General features: G+C 44.8%; 1 protein-coding gene across 2 annotated transcripts in view; it reads left to right on the top strand.

The window, feature by feature from the left end:
* The first annotated feature begins 11,740 nt into the window (after nucleotides 1–11,740).
* The window catches only part of kirrel3l (kirre like nephrin family adhesion molecule 3, like), a 32,094-nt gene continuing 26,794 nt past the window's right edge, over nucleotides 11,741–17,040 (top strand). For both annotated transcript variants that reach the window (XM_069656617.1, XM_069656616.1), the window contains exon 1: nucleotides 11,741–12,279. In XM_069656617.1, the coding sequence (XP_069512718.1) occupies nucleotides 12,240–12,279 (40 nt within the window). In that variant the 5' untranslated portion in view covers nucleotides 11,741–12,239. The remainder of the gene's footprint in view (nucleotides 12,280–17,040) is intronic.

Raw genomic sequence — 17,040 nt, 5'->3', positions numbered from 1 at the left:
ATCACAGAGCTTTCAAGTGATCATCTATCAGCAAAACTAATCTATTTTCCTCTCAAAAGGGGCCCTTTTTCTTTTCAATTCACGGGACCACTTAATTTGAGCACAACCTGTTTTAATACGACGCGTATTATGTGGAACGGTTGTACCCTTGAGCAATGTACTTTACCTGCTTTTCTCTGGTGCAAAGCTCAGCTGTGCAAATGGGTTCCAGAATTTGTGAGTCACTTGGGATGAAAGCCTGTGCCAAGGCATGAAATAATAACACTAATATTTACATAAGGTCTCAATTCCTCCTGACTCTTTCATTTTCTAACAGGTATAATGGTTTGGGAGCACTGATCGACAATTCATGTAATCCATGTGTTGTTGGCTGTGCTTGTGACGGACACCGGGGCACCGCCGTGGCGTACAACCTCCGGTGTAAAATATGATTAAGTCGCCGTGGTAATTGGGGCTTGTCCCAGCAGAGGTTTGGACCATGTTGCTTTGGTGTGGGAAGGGCATGATGAACTTCCTCTTGGATTGTATTTTCTAAAAACAGTTCTAATCATGGTGCGGATATGGCCTTTTACAGGAACTGCCAGGGAAAGTACACAGCGCACAAGAAGTGGGGACGCACTTGAGACAGGGATGAAAAATGCAATCAGGAAATACTGGAAGGAAGGCAACTGCAGGGAGCGAGTGGCCGGCTAATAATAGAGCTGATAAGAAAGCAGTGTAACCCAAACAATACGCAGACTAACTGCTTTAAAGCTGCTCTCACTGGAGAATGAGTTCATCATTTGCACGACTCTCACAGTGCCTGTGAGCCGAATGTGCAGATGTAGATGAGATTTAACCAATATTATTACTTTTTTTTTTACACATCTTTAATAGCCTACCACAAGATAAGAAGATTTGCCAAACAACTAATTCAGTTTTACATCGTAATAATGATCAGAGGGACCCTGAATGCCACTTAGGGGATTTCATTGTTGCCAAAAAAAACATATTTGGCATTTTTGGCTGACAAGAAGAAAATTGGTGTTTTACAGTAATCCTATCCTAACTACAATCCTCCAACGCAATCTCTGCTGAAATCATAATTTGTTGTCCCCTCCACCAGGCGAGGTCAGGAGACTAACAGGAAGCCTATGCGGGAAATCACACCTCCTTTTTGAATCAAAACAACCTTTTCCTCATCCTCAAACACAATCTGTCAGGCTGCCCTATCTTCCAAGACATCCCCAGTAACAGATGCTTATCCTGAGCCTATCAAGAAGAGATGAGGGAATGAGGCCAAAGGAAAGGAGTCTTCTAGATGTGTAACAACAAAACAAAGGCCGTGTTTTCAATGGTTGGATGTGATTCTCTGTGTCTCATCTTCTTCTGCGCCTGTTTCCTATTCTAAAAAGGAAACAACTCAATCTGAGACGTTATCTGTTGTTTTACTTTAGAAGTAACAATAGACATTTTCAAAGACATAAAGCTGCAAAACATTTCTTTTTGACTTGGTGTTGCCTTTCATAACATTGATTTAGCAATGCTGACCTGTTTATGGCAGCACAGTGGGGGTTGTAGGCCCATTTAGTGGGATGGAAAGGATCTATTGACCCTTAAGACAGCTGAGGTACACTAGGAGATCTTTAGCTCTCTTTCTTGGCCAGTCTTTAGCCCCGCACACAAGGGATCTTTGTGTCTCTCTCTCCTTTGGCTGGCAGCTGTGGGCTAAGCACTCATCCATAGATCTACACATTTGCAATTTCGAAGAGGTAGGAGCAACACCAGTCTATCATTTTTTCCTTCTCCTTCGTTCTAATCTGGGGAATCTTGGAAATGAGGAACACTAAGCACCGCCAGGGGAGGTTGATTATTCTAGCCGTGTATTTGCAGGGTTTTTCCCTTCAGACATGCTGCTTTTTTCATTCCAATGAGCACCAACATAACAAGCAGACGGAAAGTCGAGGAATAATGGACTGTAAAAGTCAGTCAAATAATCTGCAGAAATCTAATGCTTTTACTCTACTTATAGTATGTCTAAATATTCATGCTTACGGTGAAGCACCGTGAGATGATTACAGCAAATGTGAGTGGTTATGATAATCACAGGAAAAGTAAGATACATATTTATGCTTACACTGAAAGGAATGTGGTATTGATTTAGAGCATATGGGTATTAACTTACCAGCTTTTTAGACTTAAGTAGGGGACATAGATACGCCGTGGTATATTTTGTTTATATCTTTGCTATATTCATGTAGGACCGTGAAGGTATTTTGAATAAGCATGCCAAAGCCATTCCAGATGTTCCGTTTTAAATCATGTCATATCCACTTAGTGTAACCGTCCAGGAACTCCATTCGCAGTAAATGCCCCTTAAACAAGACAGTTTTGCAGGGCATTTGGTGGGATCAGCAGTCTTTGATCCACTCTCTTCCTCCCTGCCGCTTTGCTCCCCTGACCTTTTGCAAAACCAATGTGACATGCACCTTTTGCGCTAAGACAATTTGACAAATAAGTGATGACCGCTCACATTTTTAATTTAGAGGCATGATGAAAAATTAACCGTGGCCAACTCAGGACCTTGATTTTTAAAACAAGTTTCCGGCAGCTCAGCTATCTTTCCCAGCCTCCTTTTCCCCTCTCTGCCGCCCTTCTCCTTTTCTCGCTCTCAGTCCCTCCTCTGCACCCCACCTCTGCTGATCTCTTCCTCCATCCTCCCTCCGCTCCCTCCCCCCTTCCTGCCCCATAACTAGTCCTTATTATGCCTCTCACATAAACTGTGGGTCTGGCACCAGACTGCCCAGCCACACAGGCTAACAGGAGCAGGGTGAGAGAGGAGCATCCTTACGTCGCAGTGGGCCAAGTGGCACAAAAGATGCTTCACAGACCCTGTTTCCTTCCCTCATTTGGAACTTCATCCATTATATTCCTCTGTCATCCCCTCCTCAGCATAATAACTCCTGAAAGGTAGATAACTATTAATAGAGTTCGCACAGCACTGCAGTCATATGGATTGCCCCGCAGCGCTGTGACTAAGTAGAACTGATGTCTCCTGTGACAAGCGCTCGTGTCGCTGTCATCCAGGACGTGCAGACACTCTGCATACATTACTGACTGCTGGCTTCCCCCTCTCCGTCCCCCAGTGTTGGATGGCACCACAGCTGTCCCAAAGTGAATCCCAAATGAGAGTATCTGTCAGGGTTTGTTTGCTGCAGGCCTTGATTTGATGCTATTACTCTGCAGATGGAGAGACTGGCGCAGTCTGCAGGAGGCAAGGGCTGCTGGTGGACAACTCTTGCCTCGGGCCTGGCCTGGTAGCACCGCAGCACATTTTGAACAAACAGAGAGCTGAAACCGATAGGGGCTGAACAGAGTTTTTACTTTCTTAGTGGCGCCCCTCTAACACATCCTTCTCTGATTCCTCAGCACACCCTTGTGTTTGTGTTTCAGAGGCCAAATGACTGAATCTTTCTCATATCTTTCTCTCATAGCTCCCCTCAGACAGATGTTCCTCATTCATTTTTCTCAGACACAGCTGCATATGTAAATAATCTATGATTTCTCCTGCTGGATGGCTGGATCGGGAGTATTGTGTGTCTGTTTTAGTAAGCACTTTTGTCTTTTGCGCCACGGGTGAAGACCTGTTTTTGACTTTAAAGCAACGCTGTTAGTTTTTCCTTTTGTCCAAGGGCGACAGAGAGTCTGTCTAAAGAAGATGAGGTCAATCCCTAACCACACCCCTGGCAGCACTTTAGCACAGGTTATCTAACGCAAGCAGACGGATGACATCTTTGCTGAAAGTGCTTAGCTACCTGCTCCAGGTGAAGGCAGATTTCCTGCTGTGGAGGCTTGCTGTATCACCCATCTTGTCTCCGGCCCCCAAAGCATCTCTTTCTTCTCCGTGGCAAGCATCAACTGCACTAACCCAGAGAAAGACTGACAGGCGACCCACTGAAGAGGTGTGCAGGCAAGTCGACCAGAACAATAACAAAACTGGAGTCAGAGCCAGAAAGGGGAAGAGGACAGACCCTAATAATGGCCAGGCCGTGACTTGACATGCTATCAAAAGTGACAGTGGGCGAGTCATCCATTATTTATAGCGGTGCAGAGCTGGGTTATTTATTTTTTTCAGCAGCATGAGCGGCGAGGGATCATGGCACAAAACAAGCAGCCAGTCGTGGCCTATTCATGTGATTGTCAGCAGACAGCGAGGCGAGCACAGCGGTGAAGGAAGCTGTGACTGTAGTTGTGGACTAGTGTGGACACTGCACCCAGGACAGGATTTACCTTGACTTTTGCTGACTCTTAACTGTCCCTCTCATTGTCTCTTTTTCATGTCACAGACATAAGAGGTCAGTGTCAACTGTCGATTTGTCAGAACAATGTGGCTACTTACCTTGAACAGTGTTAGTGCATTCACAGGGGACAAAAATGGGACAAACGCTGAGAAGAATATGGCGCATTATCAGATCCATGAAATGATGATCCATAATTATATTACTAACTGCATTCATGTTTGGTTGAGTACTTTTTAAAACATACGAGTGTGCGAGGAGTCATAACGTAATGTCCCACAAACAACATGAACTGTTGATAGAGCAAACAATCAACTGACACATTCATCAGTGAGCGGCAGAAGTGCTGATGTCAGTGTGCGACTGCAGCGGCTAATCTATGTGTATGGATTAGCAGAAGTGTTCAATAGTTCTGTCCGGGCGACTGGATCACTATCGTCGTCTCAGATATTTATCGTAGCTGAGTGGAGCGCTGTGTGTCTGGACACGGCTTAGTTAAGCAGAGATGCCACGGACGCCATCAGGGCATTTCTGGCACACACAAACGCGCATGACATCAGGAACAGATGTTGCACATGGCGAGGCCCATCAAGGGACAACAACTCTGCATCAGAGCATGAATATTTCAGACAGCTTACTGCTGTACTTATCAGTGAAGACACGGCCAGCCTGGCCAAGGACCCAGTCAATCTGATCTTAAATTTTGGGGATGTTGTAATCACTTTATTGAAGAAGAGGGTGAAAGCACATGCCAGGTTGATGAAGTGCTGGCTTGCAAAAAAGAGAGGAAGTAACTTTTTTAGCTCTGATGCATTTTTAGATGATGAAAAAGCATCTGCATTTTTGGCTGTCTGCACAAGTTCTATAGCTGTATTGTATATGCTTTATACTATAAAGGTGTACATTTTGAACAACTAGACTTAATGTATAATTAAAGGTATAATACGTAGGATTTTCTTAGAAAAAGACTTTTACAAATATAATATAATATAAATCATCACTCATGGGCCTCTGTACATGTGTGTTGGTGAGTGTATGTGCAGACACTTGTGAGACCCTTCCCTCTGCGTCTGTTCTGTTGTTTTGCTTTGCACGGGACGTTTTCAGGAGGGGCGCTGTATAGGTGAGTGCGAGAGTGGTTCATATTAGCAACTGGGTCCCATTCAGACCGGCGAACATGGCCAAAGAACGATGCAGAGTTGGCCTTCTGTCTGTTGGACAGGTAGGTGCCTCAAACCGGGTAGAACAAGCTAACCGAAACACACACTTAACTTACCGAAAAAACAGCAAGGATCCCACACGCCCACGTGTTTAACAGCATAATAGCTTCTCTGTGTTGGTCTGAGGTTAACGTTCACAGATATTGAAACTTCAATGACTGTAGTGATTGTTTTAGTTACGTTTCCACTCACCGATCCTCCTCTTCACCGCTAATCAGGAACAGATCGGCTGCAGGAGCCGTATTTGTCAACAGAGCTGTCAATCATCATTTTGACAGCACCAAATAACTCATTAAAAATAAACTTGTCAGAAAAATTAACACTTGGACGTAAATCAGCATGATTATAACTAGCTATAATGACAGAAACCATGTTTGAGAAAAATTTATCGGGCGTGTATTTTGATTTTATGGTTTGACCCATGTCCCACCTGTTAACTTGGAGCTATGGCCTATCACAGGGGCTATTTTGGCATCAATTTCGCACAATGAGAGCAGATAGAGACGTGTCGTCCATCTATATATACAGTCATTGGTCTATATAGCGTACAGAGCAAAGCGTTTGATAGTTTGGGTTCACTTTACCAAATTTAACTCTGGTGCATCTTCGTGCAATTTATGTAAAAAGGTAGTTGCGTCTTAAGTGGGTAACCTCACGAAACAAGTTTCAACACTGTGCTATACGTCAGAGCACAAGCAGGATACGAGCCACCTTTTAACAAAACTGCTAAAGTGATAATTATATTTACTGTCTGTGTCTTGAAACTTGAAGGAGAACTCGCTTAAATCTTGCAACCTGAAGCTGCAAGATCATTAGGCAGATTTTAGCTGCCAGCTTCATTTGGGGCGGCTGTGGCTCAGTGGTAGAGTCAGTCGCCTTTCAATCGGAAGGTCGGAGGCTCGATCCCCAGCTCCCTCAGGCTACATGTTGAAGTGTCCTTGGGCAAGACACTGAACCCCAAATTGCTCCCGGTGGCATAGCCAACGGGTATGAATGTGATATCTGATTGACAGTTGGGCACTTTACGTAGCAGCCTCTGCCATCAGTGTGTGAATGGGTGAATGTGATATGTAGTGTAAAAGCAGCTTTGAGTGGTCGCAAAGACTAGAGAAGCGCTATATAAGTACAGTCCATTTACTGTTAGCAAGTTAGCTACACGCAGCTGGTAGCTAACTAGCAAACTAACAGTAGTATAGTAACTCAAAAACAAAACCCTTTTTACAACTGTTACACTCTAACCTGAGTTCATCTGGGCCCTTTCTGCTCACAATTATAACATAAAAAAGCATGTGCTTCAGTGTGTACGTGGTACACTACCCACAAGGCCACCTTTCCTAAAAGGCAAGGCCCAGCTGATTTTATCATGGTACATTTATATTGGAGCTACAGATGCAGTTTCACCTCCTTATTGTCATGTAGGCTTCACGACCATGTGAGCCTACACCTTACAGTCACCATATCCATGACTACTGTAATGTCAGACCGCAGATCTTTTCTGTATAACCATAGAAAAACCCCACATTCCTGTAATCCACACCCTTTTCTGAGCGCAGCTTGAACCAGAAGCCTCAACCTCTCCTTGACCCCTGAGGAAAAGAATCCCTCAACCCGATCCCCAGAGAGACTTTCATTACAGACAAAAACAAAATCCATGGGTGGCCAGAGTCATATTCTGATATTAGGGCAGAGGACATGGATTTGATACGAGGCTGGAAATAGTCCTATGGACTGCAGAGTGAGCCGCAGGTCCGTGTTGAGCTTTAACGGCCCTCCTCCTGCTCGTCAATCACACATAAAGAAAATGCTTAATTGCAAATTTCCTACCAGTGCAGTGGACTGACGTCATATTATTGGAATGGGAGAGAGGAGACAGGTTTTGAATTGCTCGCAAGCTGGGCAGATGGATACCGCTGCGTAGCAAAGGTATATGTCCTTATGAGTTATGAGCTCGTAGCGGCATTTAGAGTTATGGTTGACACAGATCAGCTCAACATTCAATATCACAATTACAGTAAAAGCTGGTGTAATGTTTCTCATATGGATAGCAGCATAAACCTTGGACCCCTAGAGGAACCCAAACATTGTTATATGGACATACAGCACAGTAAATAGAGCAGGATGTTAATATTCATCAATCCAGCAGCAGCTGTATTTCAACCCCCACGACTGGGCTTATTAATTATGATACAGGTTCAATCAGGGGGAAATGATTAATGACTGTTTTAACAATAAAACATGATTATTCCGCATGCTTATATTTCATAACGTATGTACAATGTGTGTTTTCACTGAAAACTCTGCTCACAGCAGACGAACGTTTGGAGACAAAACACAAGTCACATTCCTCAACTTGGAGCTCATGTTTGACTTTTGAGCGAGAAACGTCTCCTTTTTCCTGCGGTGGATAATGAGGTTGATTTTATTCGGTTTAATATTCATTCAAACTAAACACATGGTTTGTGTCAGTATGAATACATTTTCCTGCACTTGAGCGTTAGATCTGCTTTCCAGCCAGACAAAAGAGAAAAGAGAGCGATTGTAATTTTAAGGCCCAGCATGCCGTTCCCCACGACTGACATCTCTTTTTTAATTGACCTCGGGTCAAACAGGGACTGGGATAATATTTTGTTAAATTATTCTCATTTCCCCGTGAATCACATTTCCATATATCTCCACTTCATGCCTTATTTATTACCTCCTTACAATTACCATGCAAACGACGTCTTAACTGTCACCCCTTTCTCCCTCTGAACAGTTTAGTAAATATCAAACCATATTTATTATTAATAAACCCACAGCTGAAAACCCCCTTTTTATTTATAAATTATTCACACACTCAAAAGCTCGGGGAGTATGGGCGCCCTCCATTTGATGCCACGGAGGCCAGCATAATTAAGACTATTGGCTCAAACTGATGCTATCATCTGTTTTGCCCTCATCTATGTGTCCATCTGTGTGAGCCATAGGAGATCATACATTTCAATCACACCGTCATGCTCGGTGACAGACTCCTCACAATGGATGTTGATTTTATTATCACAACACAACTGTTGGAGGCACCCTGCTGTTTTTACTGCTCACCCAAGCCCCCGCCTTCAGTCAGTCACTCATTGATGGTTTCACACGTGCACACTCCGGCCTACAAACACACAAAGAAAAAGAAGCACAATTTCTTTTTGTTTTTCTTTATCTTTCACATGTAAACACCCACACACGACCGGCGGTCCATCACACCCTGACTGACGCATGTAAACACAACACGCGCGCCTCTACCCCTGCACGCACACACATTCAGACACGCTCATTTACCCATGTGCTCACTCACTCTAACCTGGGTTGGCTTCCCAGCTGTGCAAGCTGTTTCCTCCATCAACATGTGTTTACTGGCAGGGGACCCTTATGTTTGCATTACAGGGAGGCAATAAACAGGAAGGGGCAGCCCCGGGGTTTAAAAACTACTGTTTGGGGGGGGTCTCATGAGGGGTGAGCCCTAATCGTAGTGCAGTTCAGCTTTTAATTAAATGCAGTGCGAAATGTCAAAACACAAGACTCTTATTTTGGTGCATGATGTTTTCTGGAATCAGCACATGCTGAAGTCCTCAGTGTCCAAATTTACACTTTGATGAATTTTTCACACTCTTGTGGAGCTCTAACCACCTGGTTGAGCTAACAGGGCGCATGTGTGCGTGTCTTTGTGTGTGTGTGTGAAGGGGGATGTGTCCACATTAAATTAAATCGTTGCTTGCTACAATACACATACAAGTGAAAGACTGATTAACCAGATGACTGCGAGGCCTATTATTTTGGTTAATCAATAGATCCTTGAATAACTAATGAACGACATCAAAGAACAAGCCTATAAACAGCCACAGGCAAATGATAGACTGCACTGTTTTCATCTCTTTATAAAAGCTTTTGTTGAAATATGATAATGATTCTGTTCTCCTCTGTTCATTTTAGCGCCCACTGTATGACAATGAACAATGGGCTCTTTTTAGATCAAACCTCACCTGAAAAAAAAAGCACGTTTTGGGACAACTTCAAAGGAAATAATTAGCAGAAAATACTGAAAGCCTATGCATAAACTATTAAGGTACTTCAGCTTACAAACTCCCATTTGTAAGTTAACTGAAATAGCGATAAATAGTGAGGTTAAACACAGTTGGGGTGCAGCCGAGTAAACAAAAGACAACAGGTTCATCAACAAATGTTGTCACGCTGACAGTTTTACTGCTTTGTTCCAGGTGATCATTTCACCATTTGCCAAACTTCTCCAGCTGATTCTGCTCGAATTCAACTTTCTTTCACATAAATCACCTCCATTCATTCAGAATGTGTTCAGTAAGCGAGGGAAATTGTTCAATTGATACTTACTTTTAATTGTTAGTTTCCTTTTAATCAGATATGGACCCTTGATTCACAAAAGTGAAGGCTTTGTTTATGTAACTTCATTCAGAATAAGCAGTAAAAGTTTTTGTGTTCTTACCAGCGACTGTATATATAGATGGACAGCGCGTCTCCATCTGCTCATATTGTACAAAATTGATGCCAAAATAGCCCCTGTGATAGGCGCTGCCATCTTGTGATGGTGACATCATTTGGAGCCAGAGATCGCCGGGTGGAGCCGCCGTAGCCACACATATTTAACATCAGAACAGCTTCTTGTGTTGGTCTGAGGTTTACATTCACAGGTATGGAAACTTCAATGACCGTAGTGATTGTTTTGGTAACGTTTCCTCTCGCCGATCCTCCTCTTCACTGCAAATCAGGAACAGATCGGCTGCAGGAGCCTAATCTGTCAACAGAGCTGTCAATCATCCTTTTTACCGCATCAAATAACTCATTAAAAATAAACTTGTCAGAAAAATGAACACTTGGACGTAAATCAGCATGATAAGAACTAACTATAATGACAGAAACCATGTTTGAGAAAAATGTATTTATATTTTATAGTTTGTCTCATGTCCCATCTGTTAACATGGAGGAGGCGGGCTTGATGACCTGTACTGCAGCCAGTCAGCAGGGGGCACTTGAAATGTTTTGGCTTCACTTTTAGGGAGCTGTCATGTCGGCCACCTTTTTATACAGTCTATGGTCAAACATAACCCCCGCGTCTTCTTCTTCTTTTATCCTGCTGTCAATTAATTTCTGTTCACATTACCTTCTTTCATGTCATAAGCGCCACGGCGAAGAGTCATGACGTAGTGACACAGTGAGTCTAAATCGCAGGGAAATCTGTTACAGCGTCATGTATTTGTAAATTAAAATACCGATATTTGGCGCCAGCCTATTGATAATTGTATTGCACGAGTCAGGACGGCGATATATTGCCGCATCGATATTATATTTTCTTGTGTTAACCATAACTTGAACTCATGTTATTAGAGGCACAGTATTCTGGAGAAAGATTGTTGATATTCAAACTCAACAGCAAAACAAACACTCCCCTCCCCTCAGTGCTCCCTCAGAGGCTCCGCCCCCAAATTCATGGAAGCTAATTCCCAGGGAAACAAATTACTAATTTACAGGAAGCAATATGGCTGCCCTGGGGTAAACTGCCTCCATAGGAGAAGCAATTTTTATCACTACCGTGGCGTTACTCCCTTCTTGTTAGGCATGGTCGTGGAAGACGTTGAGTAGCCGGCAGAGGCAGAGGCTGGAGTGCCGTTAGCGAACGCTACCTGTTGCTAGTTGGCGGAATCAAGTTTTGTGTCTTGCTCTTAGCCACATTGTTTATCGGCCATTTTCAAACCAAAGCTGTGTGGAAACAACACATTGTTTTCAGAAACAGACAGCAAGCTAGCAGACAATAAGATGCATGGTGAAAAACAGACATATAGTAGGACATCATTAAGACATTGAATTCTACAATAGCCTGCTATTACCAAACTGTTCTGTAGGATATTATTGGTAACTTTAGCTTCTTATTAAAATTATCTTTATAACAACAGTGTCTATTGTCCTAGAAACACATTGCTCTGAAGTCTCCATGTGGGCTACTCCACCCAAAAAATGTTAGTGCAGTCATTTAACAGGGAATAAGTGTTTTAAATGCCCTCCCCGTGACGCCACTCAGCCAATAGCGGGCCCCTGGGGGCGGGGGCCGCTGGACCCCCCCCCCCCCCCCCCCCTGCCCAGCATCAGAAGCAGAGGGGCTCCTCTCACACTGCTCCTGCCAGATTTGGTTTTACCCCCTCTCTCCCCACCAGATGACTGTCAGTGCGCATTTCCCGTTGGCAAGAGGGAGTGAGAAGTAAACAGAGGAGAGCGACAGGGAGGGAAGAGTGTGAGAGAGAGCAGGAGTGAGCGTGTAACAGTGGGGACAGGGCGAGAGGCAACTTCACCGGGGTTTATCACCGCGCGCTGGCGAGGAGGAGAGATCGCTTTCAAGCAGGTTCAAAAGTGGACTGTGGACGAAGCTGCAGATTGAAACGCCTGATTCACTAATGGACTGTTAGAGAGCGCGGAGAGAGGCGAGATCTGTGCCAGCGTGACGGGAAACGGACACTGGGAAAGACGCTGATGCTGCGGGGAAAGTTACCAACTATGGAGGTGCACTGTTAACAGAGAGTTTACAAACTGTTCGGACCATTCAGAGTCATTTCTTTAAACTGGATGCTTTTATAGACGATTCACCAGTGCGCTTGTTCGTCCGGTGCCGCCGCGGAGGACCGTAACCAGCTCGGTCGCATTTAGACGGAGCGAGTGAATCCTTCCACACCACAAAGCAAGCAGCCAGAAAATGACGGCGTTATACCTCATCTTTTGCCTTATGGTCACAGGTAAGACACTCTTTTATTCTTTGTTTCTGCATGCAGGTCTTTATTAACGGAAAGGATGGACCGCGCTCCACGCTGGCGCGCTGCGTCAAGCCATCCTGCGCGCTGCGATAGAGGGGCAGCTGAGATGCTGCAGTGCTACAATTCACAGCTGCTAATCTCCGGTAAATGTTTAATTAGTTTAGAAAGAGTGATTACATCCGGAGGTTTCACTGTCTGTAAGCCGACCCGGAGCACAGGCGAATAGTGGCACTGCGTAAATCTGGGATAGCTGTGATTGTTTGTGCTCGGGTTGAGGTTCCGGATGTGTTAGAGACGGGCTCTGTTTCAGTGGAAAGGAGACGCATGGGGCTGTGAAAGCGGAGCGCGAGACCGCAAAGTTTGACTTCACATTTTCGGTCACCGGTGGGATTTGTTGCGCCGGACTGGAACGTATAATGTGTCCATTTATAATAAAATCTCTTGTGTTTTAAAATGAGGATACAACACGTGGATATTAGAGCAGGGGAGGATGATACAACTGAAGCGCCGGGCAGAGCTCCGCAGCCCTTTTCCCTGAAGTTACTCATCGGTCCCCTGATTGACTCCCATTAACCAAAAACACACAGCGAGAGGTGTTCGCCTGATTGAGCGATGTGGAATCTCATCCTCTTTTAGCCTGTGATGGTTGGATGTGAAGTTTGCTGTACGAGTCGTAATCCTGCACAACACCGTGGTGCGTAAACTGATAAAAAGGGAGCACGGTCTATGACGGTGGAGCACTCAGTCTCGCGGGTGCCTGCGTCTGGGATGGAGCAAGGCAGACGCAGAGAGTGAAAGGGAGACACAGGGAGAGAGAGAGAGAGTAAGAAAGGGACAGAGAGAGTGAGTGTAAGAGAGACAGAGAGGGGGAGCGTTTGTTTTTCGAATGAGAGGAGGAGACATAACGCACCTGCCTACCCCCCCCCCCCCCCCCCCCTTCATAATAGACTACCCCCTGCTGCTTGTAGTTTGCAGACTTAAGATTTGACTGAAACATTGTGTTTATAGTCGAACAACAAACACATATTGCTTTAAAAACTATTCATTAGTGTTAATTGAATGCATGTCTGACTTATAGTCTTTGTTTGTTTACTATCAAACTGATCGTGCTATAACAACAGATAGGACAGTAAAGAGATAATACATTCTTAGGATAAATATAATCATCAAGATATGGAGGCTCTCTGAGCAGCTGCTAAAATCTACTCTAATAATTCTCTGCTGTTAGAGTCGTGTTGCAAAAATAAGAAGCTTTTAGCGATTAACAAAGAGCAACTGTTGACTTATCAGCATTTTTCCGAGTTGATACACTAGTGCATGCTATTAAAAATGGAAAGAATAATCACATTTAAATGTAAGAGAATAAACAGCATCATCACGCTGACGCGAGTCTTATCTGGGACGCTCAAAAAGTTCAAATTTGGGGTTTAAAATCTGTTTATTTCTCTGCCTCACATGCAGTTTCAGCAGCGTTCAAGAGCACAAATGCGAACGCTTGCTCAAAAGCCAGTTGTTGTCGTTACATCTTTACCTTCAGCCCCGGTTCCGCATGGTTTTGTCGTTAGTCAAAGCTGGAGGAGGAGGAGGGATGTGACACCGGCAGACCTCTGCTCCCTGACAGACTAGCAACAGCTGGATGAGACGGAGCGGTAGCCCGACAGTGGCATATTTCCTCCTGACCTAAACCCTAACACACACACACACTCACACACAACTCCTCTTTCCCCCACTCTCTTACACACACAAATAATGAACAGCTGCCCTAATTAGAACCTAAGAGACCCTAGACCTCATTTATTGTGCTGCTTTTCCACCGAGTGAAAATTTGGCCACAGCACATGGCTTCACTTTGAAATGTGTGTATGACACATAGCATGCATTTGTACGTAAGTAGTATGGTTCAACACTAATAATTTACTCCCTGGTAAAGTCCCCTGGGCCCGCAGAGGAATTGGATTCCACAGTGCATCAGTATTCTGAGTAATCTTCAGTGAGCTCTTCTTTGGAACCTTTTGCTTTGGGTCGCCTCCGTCTCATCGGGCCAAGTTCAAAGGCTGCAAGCCGAGATTACAAGTTTCTCTCCCTTCCTCTTAAGTCGCATTGCCTGTCATGTCACACTATAGGGTAACACGGTGGAAATTTTCCACCTTGGTTCTTCCTCTCACAACTCTTTTGCCTGGTTGCAGAATGTGTGACTATGGGACGCGAGGACACGAGAGCGTATCTGCTTAATGGGCCGGAGGCGGCTGGCAGACTTTCACCAAAGGTTGAAAGCCTGCACAGGCACGTACTTCATGCAGGCACACACAGGCACAGACGGAGAAGTGATATTAAGCTGAGGAAGTGATAAGCCCTGACCGAGCCCTCTCCTCCACCACCGCACCACCCTTCCCTTTCCCATTACCAGAGATTTGTCTTTTCCTCATGCAGTGCAGATATATTTGTGGACGCAGTGGCAGCAAGTCCCAAGAGGTTGGTTTTAGGGAACTGTGCATATTTTATGACCTGCCGTTCTGCTGCTCTTTGAATTCTTGTGGAGGGAATGGGAATGGACAGAGGGAAGGGAGGAAGAGGAGCCTTGTTGCGGGGATAAGACTCGGTGTGTCACTAGTGTATTGATGATTAAGCTGACAAGCAGCGGGGAAACACTCAGGAAGAGCGCGAAGAATCGTTAACCTTTTTCCCCGTCTTGTTGCTCCTTTCTCTCTCTGTCACACGCGTAATCTCCCACAAACACACTCATGCACTCAAATCTCTCCTGTTAGTTCTCCTTTCCTCCTCCTCCTATCACTTTCCTTCCTTGTGATAGAAAGAGATTGAGGATAAGTAGCTAAGTGGGGGAAAGTTTGGCTGAAAAACCCCGGCCAGCCAGCCAGCCAGCCAGCCGATGAGGAGTGTTAGAGACTTGGTGCACGATAGTGCAGACGCAGCAGAATCTGAACGCAGCTGAGTCCTGAACAGAAGTGTCTTGCATTATTTAGGAGACATAGTCATGGCAAAGATATAGATGCATTTTGGCCTACTTTGATTTCCTGTCTATGAGAGGCCTGTGTAATGGCTTTGCTGCTAAATTTAACCCTGATTTTCTTAGATTGACTTCCTGTAAGATCCAACAGCCATGTCTTCATCTATATCCAAGATATTTTAGCTCTCCTAAGTCGAACAGCTTAAAAGTCGAGATTTTCACTTTCATAAATCACTTCCTCTTGCTGACCCTCTCACACGCACGCTGACAGTAATGAAAGATCAGGATCTTAAACTATGGCCTGCCGTTTGTCCTCATCCCCGGGCACACATGCCATTGTCTCTCCGACCTCGTTGTAAACAGACATTCCCTTTTTCCTACGCACGCACTTACTACGTGTGCAGCAGGAGAAACTGGAAGGAGAAAGGAAACAATGGCGGCTTCATAATGTTGCCTGTCTCTAATCAGCTTTGCCATGCGGGTAAACACAGATAAAGAACTTGGCAGTGTGTCACGAGGCTTTGTTATCAGCTGTTGGCAACTTAACTGGATGCGCACGCCAGCGTGGCTAAACACAGGAAGCCAAAGTGGCCAGGTAGCAAACTGTGGATGACACTTGGCCTCTTCAAGTAGTATTTTTACCCCAGTCCGCCCATCCTCTTTTTGTCTTTGCTTTCTCCTCGTGTCTGTCTCTGCACATCCTCACCTTGTCTTCCTGTGGGGCGGTCGGAGGATCCGGGGAGGAAATGACAGGGAAGGGGACAATGGAGGGGCCTTGTCAGCTTCCTGCCATCGCCTGAAGTCTTCTTCCCCAGTTAGAGCACTTCAGGCTGTATCATCAGCATACAGACGTGGTGGGGGCAACTTGTTTACTCTTTATTCCTCCTGTACAAACACAGTAATGGAAAGAGAGGGAGAAACCGGGGCCTCTGTGCATGTCATTAAAACAGCCCCCCAAGGGAAAACAGTCACGTTCATACAGTAGCAGCTATTAAAGGAAAGACCTGGATTGCATTTATCTCCCCCTAAAACACAAGTGTCACCTCCTTGCAGAGAGATGTATCACCGTTTCAAAAGACCCAGAACCCAACATACAACAGAGAAATTGCAGACATACTCGACCACACATTCATTTTTATTTTCCAATCAATTCCTGCCCTGCAAGACAAGAATTTCATATCTCCTGCCGAGACACAGAAACCAACAGCAAATTGAAATTTATCTTCCGAGTTGCCTCAATATCTGTTCCTGTGTTATCTCCACCAGGCGCGTTCCTTAACCTTATATTAAAGATAGCTCTGTTGGGTTCTGGCAGGCGAGAAGGAGCTCAGCAAAAGAAAAGTTCACTTAGCAATACCATTAGACGACATTTATTAAGCACTGGATGCTGATTTATTTATCTTCTCATTTTATTCTCCTTATGTGAAACCGAAGAGCTGAATGAAATGTTTGGCTGCCTGTACCGAGGCTTATGGCATGTGCACATCATCCAGAAGTGACTCACGACTCACCCCTAACCCACGCGGAGGTCAAGGGCACGCGCTGGCACAGAGGATGATAAGACGTGATGAGTGTTTGGCATCTTCAGGGCTCTGTGCCCTTTCTGGAGCGATTAGTCAAAGTCCAACTGTCTAATTAATGATGCTGCAGCTCTCTGGACATGTCGTCTCCTCATCCAAGTGGAGAAAAATCACATTTAAGAAAACAAGAGGTTGCCTTCCTGCTGCTCACATTATTAATGACGGAAGTAGTGCATACCCTCATGGGACTTAATGGCT

The sequence above is a fragment of the Semicossyphus pulcher genome, unplaced genomic scaffold, assembly GCF_022749685.1.
Source record: "Semicossyphus pulcher isolate SPU_LCO1_2020_fin unplaced genomic scaffold, fSemPul1.0.p SCAF_9, whole genome shotgun sequence".
In the NCBI taxonomy this organism is placed as follows: Eukaryota; Metazoa; Chordata; class Actinopteri; order Labriformes; family Labridae; genus Semicossyphus; species Semicossyphus pulcher.
The sequence above is the reverse complement of the archived record's forward strand: the minus strand, read 5'-3'. Positions and strand labels throughout refer to the sequence as shown.